At 43.2% G+C, this 22,274-nt stretch overlaps 4 protein-coding genes across 5 annotated transcripts; all 4 read left to right on the forward strand.

Moving 5' to 3' along the window:
- The first annotated feature begins 1,059 nt into the window (after positions 1–1,059).
- On the forward strand, positions 1,060–8,950 carry wdtc1 (WD and tetratricopeptide repeats 1). Of its 2 annotated transcripts, none has more exons than XM_076737982.1 (16): positions 1,060–1,198; positions 1,754–1,892; positions 2,072–2,155; positions 2,798–2,844; positions 3,240–3,351; positions 4,073–4,260; positions 4,377–4,559; positions 4,679–4,773; positions 4,910–5,025; positions 5,125–5,200; positions 5,310–5,406; positions 5,516–5,686; positions 5,782–6,017; positions 6,294–6,462; positions 7,043–7,235; positions 7,375–8,950. In XM_076737982.1, the coding sequence occupies exons 2-16, from the start codon at positions 1,827–1,829 to the stop codon at positions 7,570–7,572; spliced, it is 2,031 nt and encodes a 676-aa protein (XP_076594097.1). In that variant the 5' UTR covers positions 1,060–1,198; positions 1,754–1,826; the 3' UTR covers positions 7,573–8,950. The 2 variants fall into 2 exon arrangements, with proteins under 2 accessions (XP_076594097.1, XP_076594098.1); XM_076737983.1 differs by having other exon boundaries at positions 6,297–6,462.
- Positions 8,951–9,665: 715 nt separating this feature from the next.
- On the forward strand, positions 9,666–13,782 carry LOC143324125 (transmembrane protein 222-like). Its single transcript, XM_076736342.1, has 6 exons — positions 9,666–9,832; positions 10,039–10,123; positions 10,417–10,448; positions 10,556–10,652; positions 10,738–10,868; positions 12,173–13,782. Exons 1-6 carry the CDS (start codon positions 9,714–9,716, stop codon positions 12,258–12,260), a joined length of 552 nt encoding a protein of 183 aa, XP_076592457.1. The 5' UTR covers positions 9,666–9,713; the 3' UTR covers positions 12,261–13,782.
- Positions 13,415–15,459, forward strand: LOC143324124 (trophoblast glycoprotein-like). Its single transcript, XM_076736341.1, has 2 exons — positions 13,415–13,674; positions 13,894–15,459. The coding sequence occupies exons 1-2, from the start codon at positions 13,415–13,417 to the stop codon at positions 14,855–14,857; spliced, it is 1,224 nt and encodes a 407-aa protein (XP_076592456.1). The 3' UTR covers positions 14,858–15,459.
- A 565-nt stretch (positions 15,460–16,024) lies between these two features.
- kdf1a (keratinocyte differentiation factor 1a) lies at positions 16,025–19,632 on the forward strand. Its single transcript, XM_076737892.1, has 4 exons — positions 16,025–16,312; positions 16,653–17,716; positions 18,102–18,176; positions 19,022–19,632. Exons 2-4 carry the CDS (start codon positions 16,672–16,674, stop codon positions 19,105–19,107), a joined length of 1,206 nt encoding a protein of 401 aa, XP_076594007.1. The 5' UTR covers positions 16,025–16,312; positions 16,653–16,671; the 3' UTR covers positions 19,108–19,632.
- Positions 19,633–22,274: the final 2,642 nt, after the last annotated feature.

Genomic DNA, 22,274 nt, shown 5'->3' on the forward strand with positions numbered 1-22,274 from the left:
GTAATTGGCATTGAGGTAAATACTACAAGGTTACATGCAAAAAATACTACTACAATAGAGAACATAGACAACGTTAGGAAATTAACAGCGAATTTTCATTAGCTATATATACAACATGGTAAAATATATTCCCCTGGTCCTGTTTTCTTATTTTCAACACTTATGCTTTTCACTGTGAATTATATTGTTGGTTCAACTTTGGATAACAAAGTCGTAAAAACTCCAAAAATGCCGATCAGTTTGTTTTTGTAACACCTGACCTCGAACATACAGTCACATACAGCCAGAAAGTCAGTTTTTTTCTGCAGGGGATGAAGTACAGCTACTTGCATCACAAAAACGTATATCTGTTGTTGCCCGTCTGATACATCATTAAAAAACCTATGATAAAACATGAAAATGCCAAGGAAAGACACAATTTCTTCAGCTTGTGCACCTCCGGTTATATGTACTAGAACAATAAAGATACGTGTTTTATAATTTACCTTCATTGTTATTAATAAATGCCCCTGACAGTCTCATTAAATGACTTATGCACGTTTTTATGCTGCATCTTGTCATCTGCTAAACCATTTACAATTCTGCATCAGTGCAACGCGTACACTCTCAAATACAACCTGGTCTTGTGTTTTAATCTGACTCAGCCTATTTAAGCCATCCTGTCATCCTGAAACTGCCACTGTAATATGATCAGATCAGACCTCTAATCTGCAATACTTGTTCGTCTGGCCGCTTGCTGTATACAGTTCTTCTTTCTCATTCTGTGACCAGTGCATTAAATTGACAATCTCACTCTATGTCTTAGTTTAGAATAAAACATTTTTTTCCCTCATACTGCTTGGGTCTGTTGCAAAAAAAATAAAACCTCTTAAAATGACTGAGGAGGACTGTCATTTAGCATAACATTATACACTCTGTAGTATGCATTAAGTCTTGCATCTTAATTGCTTTTGTTTGCTTTTTGAGCTATGATACGAAATGTTTGCTAACGTTAGCTGTACTTTGTAGGAGAATGCTTTTATTTTGAAATAAACACGGAGCGGAAGTGCTGCGTGATACGTTCAGTGGGAGGAGGTTCATGTTCAAGTCAGTGAAGGTATTAGTGTGAACCCTGTCAACAAACTCACATAGAGTGTGATTCATCACGTCTATTAAATGGACATTTCTTGACAGAAGTCATTTTAGCTCAAGGAAAGCGGTGAGCATTGTTTAGGATCCGGCAATTGCAATTAAAGCGTTGCAAACGTTAATGTGACATGAAGTGCACGTTTTGTTTAGCTAGCAAGGTAACGCAAATACGCTAACGCCAGCTACTTGATAAACGACAGGTCTCTTAAAAGGCCCGATGCATAGGTGGCTAATGGTTCTGCCACGCTAACAGCGCCTAAACGTTTGAATAATCGGCAGTGTTTTGCGAAACAGTTAGCCGATTATAATACTGACAGACGTGCATTGCTAATAATTGCTAGTTGCTAGTAAGCTCGGCTTGTTGATGTTCGTTGACGGGAGCAAACCCACTGAGTTTGGCACTGGAGTGAGCAAAATGTGTAGAGCAGCTAACATGATATGACATGCTTATGTTTCAGATGTCTGTAAAGAACACAAAGTGAGTGAGTAATTCAGATACCCGCTGAACACCTTGTCCTTACCGTCGCTTTAGAGCTGCGATTAAACCAACGTTAAACCTCTGCCTTGTGCTAATTGTCCTTCCTGAATGATCTACCCTGTGTGAATGTTTTCTACTTCTTTCCAGCTTATTCTCGAGAAATACAGAGTAAATGTCATCTGAGCTCTGACCCCTGGAACCTCCTGCCCGACCCTAATTTATGTTTTGTGGTGAGGCCATGGCTACTGTCAACATCACCAGAGATATCCTCCACAGGCAGATCAGAGTGAGTAAACAAATGTCAGAGCATCAGAGAAGCTCAGTGTACCAGTGAACAGACAATGTGTTTGTCATATATAGAAATAATGGTGGTGGGGGTAACCCAAACAAAAGAGTTGTTTACATTTTTATGATTGTCCTCTCTCGTGAACAAAAGTGTGATGGGGACTTCATTTGTGTCTTCAGGACAAGAGAGCATCAGGCTTCCAAAGGGTCTATCATGTGACTGACCCCTTCATCAAGAGACTTGGACTGGAGGCTGAGCTTCAGGTCAGTGACAGCAAGTGTGTGTGCGCATGAAGAGAGAACGGGTTGAGAAAAGTGAGGGAGAAAGACAAGATATGTCTGTTTATTACAGCCCCGATTCCGAAAACATTGGGCCGCTGTGTGAAATGTGAATAAAAACTGAATGCAGTCATTTGCAAACAAACTGTGTTTACGGTGAGCAGCTTTACTCACTGTTCTCAAGCTCATGTAGTAACATCCTTTATACAGTCATGTGTTCACAAAGTGGTGAACCTTGCTCCATCCTTACTTGTGAGCGACTGAGCCTTTCCAGGATGCCCCTTTCATACCCAATCATGATACTATCACCTGTTACCAATCAACCTGTTTACCTGTGGAATGTTCCAAACAGGTGTTTTGGAGCATTCCACAACTTTCCCAGTCTTTAGTTGCTGCTGTCCCAACTTGTTTGAAACGTGTTGCTGAATCAAATTCAGAATAAGCAGATATTTACAAAAATCAATGAAACATTAAATATAATGTCTGCTGTTTTCAATTGAGTGCATGTCTAAAAGGGTTAGCAGATTATCACATTCTGTTTCTGTTATGTTTTACACAGCGTCCCACCGTCTCTGCAATCAGGGCTGTATTATATTTTGTAACAGTTTATACTGTCTGTCTCAACAGGGCCACACCGGCTGCGTGAACTGTTTAGAATGGAACGAGCGAGGAGAGTAAGTCTTCAACACCGTACATTTCGCAATTGTAGTCTCTGATGTGGGATCACTGATGGGTTGACATTCCCATATGATTATGACAAAACTCTTATTCTGAGGTACATTATAGACACAATACTGCTGGGTTCCATGTCAGAATAAAAGTAGTATGTTGTTATATTATTATTATTATTGCCTAAAATGATACAATGGGCTCACCATGTTCTGCTACTCAGTTATGGGATCTGTTCACCTCCAATTGCTCTTTAAGTTGTTAATAATTTGTCTCATAGTGGATCCCTTCAGTGTCAACTGAAGGGGTGGAGAAGTCGAAACAAGTGACTTCTCTTGGAAGAAAATCCATGAGCCTTAATAAATGTTGCTTGACTGGTGATTGTTGTTTTTGTCTTCAGTCTACTGGCCTCAGGCTCAGATGATCAACATGCCATCATCTGGGATCCATTCAGACACAAGAAGCTTACAACTATGCACACAGGTCATGCAGCGAATATATTCTCTGTGAAGGTAAGATGGACTGAGTGTCAGATGGACGTGTTGAATGGTAGGTGGGAAAGTGGGATGAAATCATTTGCAGTGACTTTGTTTACATAGCCATTGATTATGTAGTCATAATGTGATTAAGGCAGCAATGCGAGAATCAAACATCACACAGTCAGAGTAAGATGTGTGGAGTGTTCCTGTTTTAGTCTCATTGAAGGCCATTTTAACCTTGTAAATACATGTTTCTAACTCTGACTCACTATCACAATTTTCATGACAATTCACGACTCAAACAACAATGAAACTTCTGGATGTTGTGTGGTACTAAGGCTTTGCTTTGCCTCACCTCACCCTTTCCAATGTTATCACCAAATGCTCTCTGTGATCCTAATTCACTTCTTGTACATTAGGTGTCACTGTTGGCCATTTAGTGAGTGGCACGTAGTTTGGTGGAAAATCGTGTGTCTACATGTTCAAGGCTCGGTTTTGTTGCAGTTTTCTGGCACAAATTGCCACAAGGCACACCGCTGTAGCTTTATGAGAGAAACAGGTACAGAGGGAAAATGTTGCAGTGTAAGATAATGTGGAGGTGGTGTTAAAAGCCATTCATCAGACTATAATCCATCGTGTAGAAATGGTAATATCAACTGACTGGTCATGTAAGTATGTACTGTAAACATGTCTTCATCTGTGGTTACCGACATTGTGTCCCTACTTATCAAGGTGTTTTTGTCTGTCCACACAGTTCCTCCCTCACTCCGGGGACAGAATTTTGGTAACAGGTGCAGCCGACACAAAGGTCCATGTGCATGACCTGACAGTGAAGGAAACCATCCATATGTTTTCTGATCATACCAACAGAGTCAAACGCATCGCCACAGCGCCCATGTGGCCCAACACTTTCTGGAGTGCTGCGGAGGATGGCATCATCAGGTCAGGACCCAGAGATCAGAGAGGACTGAAATCACCTTGTTTTGTTTAAGTCAAAATGCATCCAATGCCTAAGTCTGCTACAGGTGATGTGTTCACTGTCTCCTTGTTCGCTACAGACAGTATGACTTGAGGGAGAGCAGTAAACGCTCCGAGGTGCTGATTGACCTCACGGAGTTCTGTGGGCAGCTGGTAGAGGCCAAGTGTTTGGCTGTCAACCCACGGGACAACAACTACCTGGCAGTGGGAGCCAACGGGCCCTTTGTTCGCCTTTATGACATCAGGATGATTCACAACTACAGGTTGGTAGTTTTTTTGTGCCATTATTGTTCAGCAACCCATTGTGGTACACTCCACATTCCAGGATTTGACATACACACGCTCAACTGAGTTTTAACCAGGATATCTTTTCCTTACACAGGAAATCTTTGAATCAGGGCACATCAGCAGCTGTGCACACATTCTGTGACAGGCAGAAGCCCATTCCAGATGGAGCGGGGCAGTATTATGTTGCAGGTACATATACGTCTGGCATCAAATTTATTCACTGGGTACATTTGGTATTGTAATCATATATTAATGACATCAGGAAATGTGCAGGTTGCAGGAAAGATGTGGTTGAATGACACCTTCTTCTGTTTGAATGCTCCAGGGCACCTCCCAGTAAAACTCCCAGACTACAATAACCGCCTGAGGGTCCTGGTGGCTACCTATGTCACCTTCAGTCCAGATGGCACTGAGCTACTCGTTAACATGGGTGGGGAACAGGTAACGCTTCTCAGAACCAACAAGGAACGATGAGGGGAGTTATTGAATTGTGTTTCGGTGTTTAACCTTCTGTTATTCGTGTTCTAATGGTTCTTCTAGGTGTATCTGTTTGACTTGACATTTAAACAAAGGCCATACACCTTCTTGCTCCCAAAAAAGTGCCAATCATCAACAGGTAGGTGCCCTCTATATTAACAAGAAGATCTTGAATGGCGCCTCTTCGAGGTAATGCAGTAGCATATCAATAGATGTATTGTCAGTTCCTGAATCTTTTGGCTTTCCAGGAGATGTCCAGAACGGAAAGACAACCAATGGTGTCTCCAATGGAATTCACTTGCCAACCAGCCATATTCGACTTGCCGGGAGCAAGATACACTCTGGGTAATTGCTTTGTCACTGTCAGTCATTGGTTTTTATCCACAAATTGACTGTTAAAAGGTTGGAGCGTGAACACAGTTGAGTGATGTTTCTTCTGCTCACTTTGTTTTAGCTCTACTGACCTCCCTCCTCACTTGGAGAAGATAAAGCAACAAGCTAATGATGCGTTTGCGCGGCAGCAGTGGACTCAGGCCATCCAGCTGTACAGTTTAGGCATTCACCAGGCCAGCTGCAACGCCATGCTGTATGGAAACCGAGCTGCAGCCTACATGAAGCGCAAGTGGTACGCATCATTACACCACTGCAGCGAGAGGATTCACCACCCACTCCTGAAGGCTATGAAAGCAGTTATCAAGTGTTTACATCTGTGATTCACAGGGATGGAGACCATTATGATGCCCTCAGGGATTGTCTGAAGGCCCTGACTCTAAACCCCAGTCATCTGAAGGCTCACTTCAGGCTGGCGCGGTGTCTGTTTGAGCTGAAGTATGTGGCTGAAGCTCTGGAGTGTCTGGATGATTTCAAAGGAAAGTTTCCAGAGCAGGCGCACAGTAGTGCCTGTGACGCTTTGGATAAAGACATCAAAGCTGCTCTCTTCTCCAAGTCAGACTCAGGTAGAAAAGAGGTCATTGGCACTTGGCTGATTTGCTGTAGCTCTCATTTATATGTACAAAGTTGCATTGTGGAGTCACCATGTGAGCTGATGTCACTGGATAATTCTGTTTACTTACAACGTATGTATATACAGATGGGAGGGTGATACAGGCTATGACAAATCTTTTTTAGGTTTACAAACCGTTGTGTTGTATGTGTGTATCTGTGTCTATATGTTAGATTTGCATTTCCAGATTAACAGACCTGTTCATTTATTTGTTTTTCTCTTTCATCAGCAGATGATAAGAAGGCCAACAGCTCCATTCGATTCCAGTCATTCAGTCGGAAGGAATCCATCCCTGAAGATGAGCTGGTGCTGAGAGAGCGCAGCTTTGACTACAAGCACAGATATTGTGGCCATTGCAACACCACCACTGACATCAAAGAGGCCAACTTCTTTGGAAGGTCAGTTGATCTCCTTCCCTGTCTACTGAAGGCTCACTAGGGGGCAGTCATGAGCTCCGTAGCTTCAGACAATGACGAATCTAACGTGGAGAATAAACAGAGCAAAAACAACCAGTGAAAAACAGCTTTCATTGATAAATGTAGGCTTTAGGTACCAAGCACATTTCAATACAGGCAGAAACTATATGTGCACAGTGCATAACAATTCAAAGAAGATTATTTACAGAAAAATATCTTAGAGCCATGGCCTGTTTTGATGTTCAAGCACAAGATTGTGAGGTCTAATTGACCTCATGACACACTGTGTAATGTAGTTTCAAGTCTAACACCTCGTAACAGCAACTTAACTGTAACACAAAGCTCAGTTCCCATTGAACCTTATACCAAAATTCCCTGCTACCTTTCACACCAAAACTGGGAAAACCCAGGTTACACACCCGTATGATGAAGGTAACAAGTGTTTCTTGAAGGAAGTTCAATGTAAAAGGTGGCACAATTTGGTGATTCTGTCATGCGTCATACACTGTAACTAAGAACATGGGTCGTCAGGCAGGTCTGAATAGTTTCCTTCTGATGACAGCAAAGGCCAGTACATTGTCAGCGGCTCAGACGACGGCTCCTTCTTTATCTGGGAAAAGGAGACGACTAACCTGGTGAGGATCCTGCAGGGGGATGAGTCCATAGTCAACTGCCTGCAGCCGCACCCCAGCTACTGCTTCCTGGCTACCAGTGGTATTGACCCAGTGGTTCGATTATGGAACCCCAGGCCAGAGGTAACCAGCTGACACTTCTGTGTATTTATGTGTGGAAGCACGGTACAAAGAAACAAAAGTATTCAGACCTTTACCACTTCAGCTGATTTTATATCCCTTTCTGACCCTTTCTCCTCCTCCCTGCTTTCACATAATACAGACAGAGAGTGAGAACGGGCGAGTGGTGGAGGACATGGATGGTGCTGCTCAGGCAAACCAGCGACGTATGAACGCTGATCCACTGGAGGTAATGCTGCTTAACATGGGCTATCGCATCACAGGCCTGCGTGGCGTTGGCCCAGATGGCTCTGATGACGAAGACAGCTCAGAGGGACAAGTGCAGTGTCGGCCGAGCTAGACAAACTGTCGGCCATTCTTTAGAATGGATGTAGGAAGCAAAGCACTCTCCCAGCTCCTGTTTGAATTTTAATTCCCCGCCTATCTGACAGAAACATTGAGTGAATGTCATGTCACATCTCTGCACTATGCATCGCCCTCCCCTGTCCAAAGAGAGGACTGGTGGAGACCACTTTGGGGAGAGGAATTCATGGAGGGTGGAGAAGACACCCATCTCGCCCCTTCAAAGCACCGACAACACCTCAGCCGCTCCCTGCACCCTTTGATGGCGCGGGGAGGAGGGGACACCTTTGAGGAGAGAACACCTTCCACGTCACTCCCCAGTTTCTAACGAAGAAGGAGGAGTTCAGCACTTATCCCTCCTCAGGTTTATGTTGGAGACACAACATGTAGAAGGAGGACCCTGTGGTCGGGTGATCTATTTTCAGGTCAGTGTGGCGACACAGTTGCAGTGTCCTCCGTGGAGGATCGGATCACAGACCAGAAGACGGCGTTTGTTGCATCTCCGGTCTGCTCTACAGTTGGAGCAAAGAGTCTTAGTGCCCGCTCATCTCACAAAGGCTGCACACCCAAGTCATTGATTCCGAGTTAGACTTGATCATATTTTAAGTTGGAGTTTTGGTCACAGGAAGCCTAGAATTAACTGTCACTGGACAAGTTGTGAAAGTATCAAGTGTTGCTCCAATGCAAAGTATTTATGAGCTTTGTCTAGTGTATAACTGTCTGAAAAAACAAGTGGTTTCTTCTGCCAAAGGTTGTCATCGACCATTTCAATGGCCAAGGATTAATGTCTGTTTTCTTTGTTTCATTGAAACATAATTTTGGCATACTTTGCTCCTTTTAGTTAAGAGGTTTTACTACAACAATTGTTGACAAAATCAACAAGATATTGACGAAGAAATATTTGTAAAAAAACAAAAAAAGCAGCTTTCTAATACAGTTTTTTGTGTTAAATCCTGTCCCGTTGATTGCAAATGTTGTTTGGCATGAAATGTCAGTGTGAAACTAATGTCGGATATAAGTGGGACACAGACACCAAGTTGTGCTGTATGGCAACTGATGGGGTTCCTGCCTACTAGCTGTGTGGCTCTAGCACCTGCTGCAGTCAGGTGTTCAGTCCTGCTTGCATGAGGCTTCTCTGACCACAGTTGTGGGATAAAAAAGGGCACAGAGCCATCCCATCCCGTGCTTAGAGAACAGCTCATTGGGTCTTCTTTGCCCTCAAATATAGTAAATTGTAAGGAATGGGTCCTCAACATCATGCAACACCAGGCTTCCATGTGTTTTACTTTGTTTATTAATGAACGCTCTTTTTCTTTGAGGACTCCTACAATAATCTTTTTTGCAAACAAAGTGAAGAATAAAATTAATGAACACCTCTTGTCTGTTCTTTTGTTCCTTCAGTGGTTACATTAATGATGAATTGTTTGTCCTTTCCGTGTAACAGTTACACAACGGACAGCACTATACTGACACATGACTAACAAGGCTGGGAAGATGTAGGTGAGGCTGTGCTATGAACTCTACAGTAGCCTTGCTCATTCATCACTGTCTGCTGTACTCCCTGCTTTTGCTGACTATTTGGCAACAAATATGAGTGCAGTACATCACAAGCATGAGTAGCCGGGTGGGAGCGTCTCATGCCCCATATGCTGTACAGTAATGAGGTGACCCAGCTTCAGGGCTAGTGGAGGTTATACTGGCTGAGTTTTGGTGCCAAATATGGTTGAAACGGCCCAGAGAAAAAATAGCTCTTTGTTTGCCCAAATCATATTAATTTTAAATAATGGATGAGCACATTCAACAGTATAAAGTGGTAAAATCATACTGAAAATAAGTGCACAGTAAGAGTAAATAACTGATTGGTCTTTGCCACGTTATGATTAATCATACAGCAAACATTAATAAAGGCTTAAAAATAAATACAAATGAAAAAATAATGTTTTGGTTGAAACGTTGACGACGGGAGTCCTTAGTCTTATGAAGTTGACTAACATCGTACGAATGAGCGGTGTTGCGTTCAATGACCGACAGTTGGCTCCGTTCAGCCATGGAGGCGTCTACGCCGCTGCGCGCTTCCGCTCGTACGCCGCTTCGCCCCGGCTGTGCGTCACTGTCATTCCCCTGTCACTCCAGGCAGTGATGGCGGAGGTGGACGAGAGCGACGTGATGATGAATTACCACGGCGATTTCTTCAAGAGCGACAGAAAAAACAGTCGCTACCCCTACTGCGTTGTCTGGACACCTATTCCTATTTTATCGTAAGAAACTAACATACATCGCTCTCCTGGTCTTGCTAGCTTAGCCTGTAACAGCTTACCGCTCGGGCGAATACGTTAGCCGTCATTCCATATATTTCTTTTTAATAAATTGCTGCGCTAATTGTACTTCTTAGAGTACATGCACGATCAAACGTATATGAATTGACTCGTGTGTTAATGTATTGTGTTGTGGGTGCATCCTGCAGGTGGGTGCTCCCCTTTATTGGTCACATGGGCATATGCACCTCTTCTGGGATCATAAGAGATTTTGCTGGATCGTACTTTGTCTCGGTGCGTATCGCTTTATATCTAAAAATATATTTATTTATCATCTGTTATCATCTGCAACAGGCAGTTTCACCTCATGCAACAGTTCACTTTTAGTGTGATGGCTCCAGTGAGATAGCAATGAATGATAATGAATGAGGTAATAATAATGACTTTGGGCATTAACTGTATTTGAGTGATAAAGTTATAAACTCACTCAAGTAGAGCTGATTTCCACAATAATCTGAAGCATAAATTCACTGGCATGATCCATTAAATGTTTCTAAAATTTATTTATTTATTTATTTATTTTTCAGGAGGACAACATGGGCTTCGGTCGACCAACAAAGTAAGTTTATTCATTAAAATGTTATATTGATAGTATTTCAACAAGTAGGTCACACCAACGCACACATTTAAATGAGTACACTGATTGATTGTTCACTGATATTACAGGTATTGGAGGCTTGATGTGGATAAAGTGTGTGGAAATGGTGCTGCTACATGGGACAAAGCAGTGCAAGATGCATCTGAGGAATACAAATGTAGACCGGTAAGACAATATTTAGGATTTTTAACACACCTATTTCCACATCGCTATACATATACTAATATCTACTTTTTCTGTTATGTTGAAGCACAATCTGTGCTTCGACAACTGCCATTCCCACGTCGCCATGGCCCTCAACCTAATGCGCTACGACAATAGCACATCTTGGAACATGGTGAACCTGTGCGTGCGGTCTCTTATCCATGGGAAGCATGTGAGGTAAGTGTTTTACCTCATCCTGTCATTAGCATTACAGTTAAGATCGGTTCATACTTAGAACCAGAGTCCTACCTCACTTCCAGGTCAGCATCCTGTTCATAGGTTTTCAGTACATTTCTGTAATCTGTCTCTGGTGGGCATGCACCATGACACTGAGCAGTAACATTTCAACACCTCATAATTTTAACCAAGATAAAGACAAGAATTGCTTCATTAAGGTTTACTCAGTTTAGCTCCCATTACATTATGAATACATGCCAGTTATTTGGCAGATGCTTTTGTGGTTGACTGTTGTCATCAAGGACTCGTACAGGCAGTTGGAAGCAGACTGGCGTTGAACCAACCCTAATGGTTTATGCGCTCTTCCATCTGAGCTGCAGCTGTCCACAGGCACACTATCAAAACCTCGTGGCAGTCCATGCAGCAGTGGATTGTTTGCAAACAGGAAGCACATCTGTATTAAACTTATTTTTCTGGTTTTTGTTTGCAGTGTCAAGCTGAGTTTGTATATATAGCCCAAAATTACAAATAACAAATTTGCCTAGAACTGCTTTTCAGTGTATCTAACATATTCCCTCTACAGCAACAGACACCCTCTATCCGTAGACCCCCTGATTCATATCAGGAAAAACTCCACACACAACAAAAACATTTCATTTGAAATGAGGGGAAAAAAGATCTTGACACAGGCGGGATTCCTCTTCCAGGACAGACGGACCTGCAGTCGGTGTCGTACATGCAGAGAAGACAGAAGAAGTCCAAGAGGGAAAATACAGTTGCTTCTGACTCTGGCCCAAACACACCTGAAGCATCTTCATCACAAATGTGTCTTTTGAAATGCTCTGCTGTTGGACGCTAGTGAGCATTAAGAGACATATGGCTCAGAGAACCCCCCTCATTATTCTCCGCTGACCCACATAGAGAGCAATGGCGTCACAGTTTGTGCTGCCTCTGCACATACACTCCCACGGCACAGGAGACTTTTAAAAAGAAGGGGAGTCATGTAATTCATCACTGACAGCGGCGCTCCCCCTCTGTGCCACCACTGAAGGTCACTTTTCTGGTGGGGCTCCCTGCGCCGGCTGGGGGGAGGACAGTAGGACGCAGGCTGGTGGGAGGGGGTTGGCTGTGGGCCCATGGGAGTAAAGAGACGGACCATGTGATACTTCAGCACTCCTCGCATGTCCTTGTCTGTCCAAAAATGCACAAGGGAGGGTGTTTTACTCTCTCTGCCACTCACACATTCATGAAATCCAGGTGTTGACGATTGCTCTAACGCATATTACCCTCTCTGTATCCTTCAGCTGGGCAGCGTTCCTCAAGACCTGGCTTCCCTTCTTTATGCTCTGCGGAGTCCTCGGCACGTTCATCCTGACGTTCAACCTGCAGTAGTGGAGCGAGCGGGTCAACGGGATGAATCACAGACTTTGGTTAAACTCGTCATTGGCTGCTGAATGACGTGTTTTGTCTGTCGGCCTGTCTGTTAGTGATCTTGGAGGCTAATTTAGGTGAAAGTCCAGCTGTTTATTTGTAAATCTGATATCAGTAATTTATGTTTTAGCAGTTCACATTTATTTGTATTGTTTTCTGTAAGTATTTAGGATTTAGTAAGGTTCAAACATGTCAACCATTGCTGTTTTTTCACATGATGGGTTTTTAAGAGTATTACAAAGGAAGATGCTCCCTTCCAGATTAGGCCACAGCAGAGCAATGCTGTAGAATCCAGAGAGGTCTTTTTTAAAGAATGGCAGTGATGAATGTGTTTCCAGACCGGCTAATGTACAGTTCAGTGATGAATCACTACCAAATGGATCACGAAATCTTAATGCAGAAAGTATTCATAAATTATTTGTATGAGAGATATGAACCACCGCCAAAGATAGAATAATGTAGGACCCACATGTGATAAATAGTGGTATTGTGCCGTAAAAATGTCCTCCTTGAGTCAATGTCAAGTGTTTTCTTTCACATGAGTGTATTTGCTTTTCTCCAGACAGAAGCTGAATGCTCTCTAAGTGCGTCCTCATGCTGGAATGTTACTATAACTCTGCAGAATTATCCAAATCACGAGCAATACTACATTATATTCCAATATGTTATTTATTTTACAGATTTGTTTGTGATGCTGTGGCCCCAAAAGAGGATTATTTATTATTTTATATCTCTTATCAGTGCATTATTTCTGTTTCTGTAACTTAATTTTGGATGTGCTGAATGCGAAGTGTCCCCTGGCAGACTGTGGTGGAGGTCACAGGCTGTGGATGCCCTGATCGTCCTCTGTAGCTTTAAGGGAAGCACGTACCTTTTTCATCCAGCAGATTGTGCGTGATATGAACTCCCATCAATTTACAGGATTCTTTGTTCCCTGAGTGGAGCAGCTTCAGAGGGGCTGATGCTGGAGCGCTCTTTGCCACTTCTGCACTATTTGTATTTAGAATTTGATTTGTTAATTCATGTGGAATTGACTTTTTTCTGCTGTAATTCATACTCTTGTGTATTAAGTTTTTGTTTTTTTATCTTCCTTCCTAATTGGCTGTACTTTAGAGATGTATGTTTTTGCAGCCCGTGTGTTTTTGGGAGTCCTTCTATGTGCACCATACCAGTGCTTGGAGTGTCCTTTTGGCTGTGAGTGTTTTACTGTCACTCGCACAGTGAAATGTGTTTCCAAGGATCTGCTCACGGTGCCACAAAGTATTCCAGGATATGCAAGGACTGTCATCATCACAGGGAATAATATACACCAGATTGGACCTGATTGCTTTGCAGAACTGGAGAATGTCACCAACATCATTTTAAGCAATAATAGGTGAGAATGTCATTGTTTTGGTTTGGTTTTGTTCATGTACATTAAGCCATATTTGGATAATATGACTAACTTTCTTGATGTGTATCGAATAAACACATTTTCTCTGAATGTGGTCTCCATTTGTTTACGTTGACATTCAGTGAGATGCATGTAGTTGTATCCAAGCATGAAAATATTCATGTATGAGAGCAGGTGTTACAGTGTTAGTCATCTTCACAGGATTACAGAGATGGCATCCCACAGCTTCTCTGCCCTCATCAACCTGCGCTTCCTGGACCTCGGTGGGAACCGACTGGCACTCATCCATCCAGAAGCTCTCAGCATACCTGGCAGTCCCCTTCAGGAGCTCAACCTGAGCCGCTCGCTGTACAATGCCTCCGCCCTGACAGACCTCACCACGGCTCTGCGCTGGGGGGACCTCAGAGGGCTCCTCCGCCTGGACCTTTCTGGGAACCGACTTGCTCTGCTGCACCCAGGCATGTTCACCCACCTTCCCAACCTGCAGCAGCTCTTCCTCACAAACAACTCTCTAGTCATGGTCTACGCTGGAACCTTCTCTGGCATGAACCATCTCCAGGTGCTGGACCTCACACACAATGCCTTCAGGACATTCAGGGCCGATGCTCTTCAAGAGCTGGACAAGCTCGGGAACATCCGAATCCTTCTCGGTGACAACCCCTACACCTGCTCCTGTGAAATCCGCAGCTTTGTGGCCTGGCTCAATGAAACAAGAGCTCAGGTAGATGTGGATGCTGTAAGGTGTGCCTCACCAAGAAGTGACACCCGGCTGCAGGCGCTCAGCGTCCAGGCCATGGGGTGTGTGGTTCCAGTCCAAGCAGAGGTGGCTGACCTCACCCTGCAGACGTCCTATGTCTTCCTGGGGCTGGTGCTGGGGTTTGTGGGCATGGTGTTTCTCTTTGTGCTCTACCTGAATCGCAAAGGTATGAAGAAGTGGATCATTGAAATGAGAGATGCGTGTCGGGACGTTATGGAGGGTTATCACTACAGATATGAGATTGACTCGGACCCTCGGCTGGGGCACATCTCGGCAGGTAGATGCAGGGTACAGGGGCAAGTAGGATTAGCTCTGTCACAGCAGCTGCCAAGTGACACCTGTGTCCTCCAGGTTCCCACAGACACACACGTCAAACAGGTGACAACCTCTCCACACGTGAACCTATGATGTTATAATAAAGCCTGATGAAAAAAGATGTGTAGATGTAGATGTGAATAGTTAATGCTGGTAGATTTACAGTTATGAGCTTGTACATACTGCAGTTCTATCTTAAAAACGTCACCTTAAAAGTGCCTTTCTGTTTTCAAGGCACTGGGGCATTGCATCTGTAAACTGACTTTAATATTGTGTGTTTATTAGAAATGTTATAAAACTATGACACATGGGCTACATGTCATTTATTTATTTATCAGATGTGGTTTCGTTGTTTAGTTTTGTTTTTTTCATATTAGTGTCATAACTTAAATGACATACTGCAGAAGACTTCTAGAAAGATAAACGATCAATGGCATGGAAAATGTATGTTAGAAAGTGTAATCCATAGACACCCAGTGAATAGGTCTTTATAAGAGTAAGTATGCCTCACTAAAATAAAATTAATAATCATAATAATAAGATTTAAAAAATCCTTTAAAATGTAATTAAACTTGTCTTGAGCTAGAATACAAAATGTTATCTGTTCTATAATATTCAAAGGAATAGATAGGAAAGCTACTGTATGATATGAAACTTGTATTTACATTCATTATAAATAAACTACAGTTTTGATGTGTTTGATTTTCTTGTGCTCCTGTTTTATTGTGAATGCAGTGAAACCGCAGGACACCATACGACACAGGCTCGTTTTTTCCGCAGGTGAGTTGGCCCTACTATTTCAATTAAGAGTGGGTGATGAAGTGTTTCTGTGGAGGAAAAATAGGGCAGAATGAAAGATACCGTTCGGAAAACACCTGCCGGCTCTGCTGCTGTGCACCTCTGTGTGCCTGTCAGGCCGACCTTGTGTGTGTGTGTTTACAGCATGTGTGTGCATATGAACGGGTCTATTTGTAAGAATGCCAAGTACAGAATTTCACCATCAGTTGTTGCATCACATGGTACCAAACATCAATCAGACTGAGGAAAAATTTTATGTTTTCAGTTTCACTCTTTGATCCGTTTTACAACCATTTTATATTTTTCCATTTTTTTCTTTAATTAAATGTATGTCTTCGATTTTATTGCCGTTCCATCTTTTTGTATTTATCCTCTTTCCTTCTGTGCTGTTATATCCGCCTCGCGTGACGTCACGACTCACCTGTGGGTGGGAGTAGGATCTGGGATTAGCCGTAGCCGCAGGTAATAGCCAAACATTGGGAGACTATCGGCTACACAAGACTGCGTTTTTACAAAAAGGAGACGACGCGAATGACCTGGGCTGTGTTGTTCGGTCGAGGCATCCGACTTTAGGCCTGCAGAGTTTGTTGTTTCGTGGAGGTACAGTCACCTGGAAGTCTGTGAGCAGGCGAAGCCTTTCTTTCTGTGTTTGAGGCGCTAGCAGGAGTTTTCTCTGTGAGACTTCCGTGGTTTGCTCGCCGAACAAGTTATCTGGGATAAAAGAAAGCCACAAGTGTTTCCTCTTATGCGGTAAGTGAACGTTTTGTTAGTAAAATCAAAACATGTCAAATGTTGAATGAGTTTTGGTCAAGATTGTTTTGGTGCACATTTAACGTAGGCTAAACAAACTTTAAGGGCGCGACGAAAAGGGCCAATTTACTATCAGGCCAGCAATCAATGCACTCAGTTTTATTTACATTCTCGGAGTTTCAGAGTAGGTTACTTAACTGGAAGTTAATAGTTTACTGCATAGGTCTTAAATGCAGACTATTTTAATGTGCTATGGTGCGTTTAACGCTGCACGCCTGTGGCAACAAAAGGGGAGGTTTACACCTGGTCATTAATTCTAAACATGCCTCTCCCACTTCAGGTCCCAGGCATTTTGAGCCATGCCTGGCCACAGCACAGGGGCTCCCCAGGCGTCCCGCCACCACAAACACCACAGCTCCAGCTCCAGAGCAGAAAAGTACCGACAGACTCGGACTATATCCAGGGAGAGCACAGCCAGCCAGGACTCCTACAAGGATCCTCATGGAGAGCATCTACACGAGCACCACGCTGACCACTCCCGGTATTCGGAGAACAAGTACGGTCGTAGCAGAGGCCACCCACGAAACGGCACAGGACGGGGATCAGAGACTATAGGATTTATTCCTGGGTCAGCAGACAGCACGCCCACCAGCAGACATGCCTGTGGCTCTTGTGCCTCCATGGGCTGGAGTGGCTGTAAGGCACTTATCTGCTGTGTACTGACCTGTGGATTTTATGGAAGCCGAGAGCCCTGCCTGCCTGTTAACGAGACCTCCACAGACCATCCCCCTAAGGCAGGTAGTGAGCCTCACCCTCCTAATGGCATGGCTGTGACCAACCCCACTTGTGGCATCCCTTTGGAGTCCAGCAAGTCTGCGAAGCCATCCAAGTTGCCCACGAGCGACAGCTTCCGCTATCCGGATGTGCGCATCGCAGGTCAGACGGTAAGATATCCGGTTGCTGCCCCCAAACGGACCCGTACGCCTGGCAAGGGGGAAAGCCAGCGGCCTGTCAGCAACACCAGCCTGTTATCCCGTGAGGACTATGACTTGGATGACCTGAGTGACACGGGCACAGACATTGACTCTCTCATCACCAAGAAGCTGCTGGAGCTTTACGCCCTGCACCAGATCGACCAGCTGGCCAAGTGCACCTCTGACTCCTCTTTCTCCCGCAAGACCAACGAGATCAGCGAGCTCATCTACAGCATCGCCCAGGACTACAACCTGGAGGAGCAGGAGGCCGAGTGCAAGCTGGTGCATGGCGTCATCCGCATCAGCACAAGGAAGGGCAAGAGAAACAAGAGCCATCTGTCGACAGGGCAGCGCCCGAACGGGAGGAACGACGGGACTCTCCCTGACAGTGGCAATGAGACCATGACCAACACTTTCATGAGCAGTGACTGTAAGAATTTTGCAACATTTTTCAAAACGATTAACGTTCACGATTACAGCTGTATAAATATTTGTAATATACCACGTGACACCCCTTTTCACCACCACCTGGCTGCAACATACCAAATATCCCAATCATCTGACCTGTCTTCCTTTAGTGACTCATAGTGTCTGTTGGAACGCTGCTGAAGCTCTTTTGTATGGTTCATAGTTTTAAGCCCTAATACACCAGGCATTTACAGGCGCTGACCTAATAATAATTAGTTAAGGCGAGTTCATACAGGTGCACACAGTCCTCTAAAACATATTGCACAACAGCATAAATGACCGGATTAATGTCTGCTGAGGCTCCACATCTGCTTGTGCTCATTTTGTCTTTTCATCCCCTGCCACAGTTCCTGAGGTGAAGGTGTCGGAGCAGACGCCATCCGATGAGCTGGCGAGGAAAATGAGACATTACAGCGGGAGAAGTGAGTACACAGCGCATTTCTGTCCTCCTACGGGTTAACGTAAGTGCACGTATGAGGAAGAGTTGCATGAGATCCAGAATCAATCAGAACAGAGTGTGCGAACATGTGATTAGTGGTTAGAAATCCTGCACATTTTGATAGTATTTGTTTTCCATGTGCTGCCAGATCTCTCGCCTTTATTCGTCCTGGTCATTGAGGTGTAATTACTACCCCGGTGAATCAGTGTGTGGGGCTCCGTCTTTGCAGCCCATTGTACCTGCTGCAGCTGCAGGCATTTTCTCACCTCCTCAGTACTTTCCAGTAACGTACCACCCTTAAAAACAGTGAAAGCCCTGCATTCCTCTCCCCTTTTTCTCTGCATATTACAATCCTTCCCTCATTAGCTGCCTCCTCCCCTCATCTGCCACCTTACACCCACTTATCAATCCTCCTCATTCTCCCCTCCAGCTCAGTGGTCACACTACACCACCTGCCTGAGCTGCGGATCGAATCACATTAAATATATGCCTCATAATGTCCCAGGTTTTATTATGTCATTTTAGTGAAGAACTTGGGTTACAGATGGATTACCACGCGGCAGTCTCCTTTTTTTTGTGTGTGTGTGTGTGTGTGTGTGTGTGTTGTTCTGTGAAGAAGCTGTTAGAAGAACGGGGTGTCCTGTTACACGTCTTTGAATGAGGGTACATGGCATTGTGTTTCCACAACTTTCACACAGCGGCCTGGGAATGTGGTTAAACTCAACTGTTTCACACCTCATGCATGAAATTTTAACGTCTACTGTATTACTGTGTTTGCTTTTTTGTTGTTTATTCTCAGTGCATTAAATAAAGCTCTTTGTCCCACAGCGTACTCCTCCAGCACTGCCACAGCCTACTCCCCCTACCACCATGACACCGAAACAGACTCCTCTGGCGCTCCTCTGCTTCTCTGAAGGGGGAAACAAGTGCCTATGTTGACAAAGATGTAGCCGACTAGATGGACAATATTATCCTTCTGATATCTTCTCTTTTTCTTTTGCACCTTTTATCCGGGGCGGTTGTACTTCTCATTTTAGTGCTCTGGCTAATATTTGCTGTTGGAGTGTCATTTAAATTCATGGCCCTGTAATCAGCAGCAAATGATCCACTGAAACATGGGGAGTGACAGTGCAAATCTTTTTTGTCTATTTGTATGCAGTGTTTCAAAGTTACTACACTCCATGCAACCTTAGCAGTCGAGCCAGAGGATAGAGACCGATGGCTTAAGTTAACCGTCCTCATTCTTCTCTGTGTGATTGTTTATGCAAGCCATTGTGCGTGCTCTGTATGGGTTCATTGACTCCTGCCATTTAGAGTCCTTAAAAGCATGTTATGAGCTGAAAACGGTATTGTTAAGCCATATTTTGATGTACATATTTTTAAATCAATGTTACTTTCTAGGTTGTTAAACCATTTGTGGCATTTGGCCACAGTTTTTTATTCGCAGGTAAGTCCTGTTTTTAACAAAATAAAAATCTCCATGCTTGTTTATGCCTTGTCGTGTGCATTCGATGAGGAAATATCTTGATGATGGTTACATCTCATTTTAGCTTAAAGAAAATGTGGCATGCTGCTCTGTGCTTGCAGAGCTTTGTGTTAAGCCAAAATAGTATATCCATATCCATATAGTATATTAGTTTGAATATAAGCAGCTCCATTAGTTTGGCAACAATTATTTGCTGTCACATATCAACAAGTCTTCACCTTGCATTGCTTTCTGTCTCTTTAGCCTACTTTTCTTCTTTATCTCTTGGATTACTGTTGTCAAGCTCATCTCCCCGAGGTCACTGTGTTGCACCAGGCAGGCTTTTTCCGCCCTCAGCCAAAGAAGAAACTTGTTTGGCTGGTTCTGACAAAAAGGAAATAAAATCCCAGGGTTTGTCTTTGTCATTTACTGCAAAGGGAAGAAGCAGTGCAGAAAACCAGCCTGATTTCAGGAACTTATCCCAATGTCCTACACTGGGTCACAAAAATAAGACTATATTTATCAATAATGGATATTTTAAGATATTATCAGCCTTAAAGTAGTCTGCCCCTCAGATGACAGGCAACTAAAAATATGTAATAATATGCATATTCAATGAGCAACAAAGACAACCCGTGTTTAGGTGTTTTATTAACAGTTTGTCTACTTACATATTTTCAGCTGTTTTGTTCAAGTGAATGTGGTTTTGTTCAGTAATAAGTCTCATTTTCAGTCTTGAAGTCTTCAGAAATGTATTGTCAGCACCTTGAAACAGCACAGAATAAAGCAGATAGCTGCAACACTATCAAGAGAATACTTCTCAAACACTGAAATTACAATGTGATTTGGACTGAAAATAGGTGAAAAGAAAAATCTCAACAAAGCCCAGTAGATCTCAAATAAGCAATTCAACTGAATTCCTCTGTGTCAATTGTTGAGCTTTCAGACTTCTGTTTGTGGTGTGTGTGCTGTTGCCCTGTGTAACCCCGTTTCCTCTGGCTCTCTGCCCCCACCAACACATTCCTGTTTTACCTGTATGAGGTGTCATGCAAAGGCTCGCTGTTTCACAACTAACATACCACGGGCTAGGATGAATCAGGAGGGCTTGTTCTATATCAAATGTAGCCTGCAGGTTGTTAACAGCAGGCTGTTTTCTTCAGCATTCGGATACTTCTTCCACTCACCCTCTTTTGTGCATGAGGAATGTGATCATTGGTTTGTGTGTGTTGCAGAAAGGGCATGACTCAGTTTAAGTCCACTTTTTATGCAGTCTGACTGTAGTTGCACAGGTTGTATGTGTGACTTCCACTATTTTCCATGAGGGGGAGACAATGCACTACAAGAGAAAACACTAATGCTTCAACATTTGTGGTCATAATAGAAACATGACATGGTGACTTTACCAATCAGTCTCTCTTGAAGCGGTATAACGTTCACATGGTCATGAGGTCTTCAGTTTGAGAAATGCTCGCCACAACACTGAAAGCTCACTTTGATTTAAACACAAGCTGATAAAACAAGAAGGAGAACACAGCATGTATGAGCCAGATGTGAATTCTCAGTATGAGTTTTACACTGAATACAACAGAGTGTTTGCAAATGAGGTTCAAACCCAGTGTTTTCCTTAAATGTGTGAAGTCAGCGTCAGAGGGGTAAAAACTGTCAGACTTTATTCTGTTGCATTTTCTGCATCTGCTTTGAAGCTCGACTGCATGCTATTGAAATAGCTTTTGAACCCCATAATCACCATATTTTTTTGGTTTTAGGGATGTGCCTCTTGTATTATTTTGTACACATGTTTGGAAACCCTGGTGTCTTGACAAGAATTCTGAATAACTGGGTTTGAGCAATACTTGGCTGCACAACATGTCAGTAAAGACGGACCTGCCAAATAAACTGCAGGGATGAGTATGTTCAGAACAAAGTGTGACGATCAGGTGCTGAAGCTGATATGCCAAACAAATATTGTCAGGTTTAGCTTGATGTGTTTCCATGAGGATCACATTTGGATAAAGGACAAAGCCAGGTTCAAAATTCTTGTTTCATTTTGTTGATATGTTAGAGTCAAAGGTTTTTACAGAGGGAATTTTGGATGTATCTTTTTAGATCACTATGAATAATTTCGACAGCCATTACGAAAAAATTTCACCATATTTTTAAGAATAAAATGTTCTGTAAGTCAGACTGTGAATGATATATGAGCAAACCCCTCTGTAAACCCCTTCAGAATATAGACATGAATAAAACCAGAAAGTCTGGTGTATGTAAGTACTACTTTCTGGTTCAGAGTGAGAAAATAGAAAAAAAAATTTTTACACAAACACAAGAAACTAAAGGTGAAAGTAAGCTAATGGATATCACCATTGAACTTCCCCAGATGATTGCTTACATTAAGACAACTGCAAATGAGGCATTATCTAACTAAATATGGAATTTTGCATACATTTCAAGAACAGAAAGCTGAACTAAAATAACTGCCTCAGTGTGTATTTTGGACATATTCTTTCCACCGTTCTGACAGAAGACATACCTTGGAAACAACATAGCCAAAATCTCAAAATTGACCAGTGCATGAAAAAACTTATCGTGTCTCCCTTTAAAAGATTGAAGCTTCAC

This window comes from Chaetodon auriga, chromosome 8 (genome assembly GCF_051107435.1).
Source record: "Chaetodon auriga isolate fChaAug3 chromosome 8, fChaAug3.hap1, whole genome shotgun sequence".
NCBI lineage: Eukaryota > Metazoa > Chordata > Actinopteri > Chaetodontiformes > Chaetodontidae > Chaetodon > Chaetodon auriga.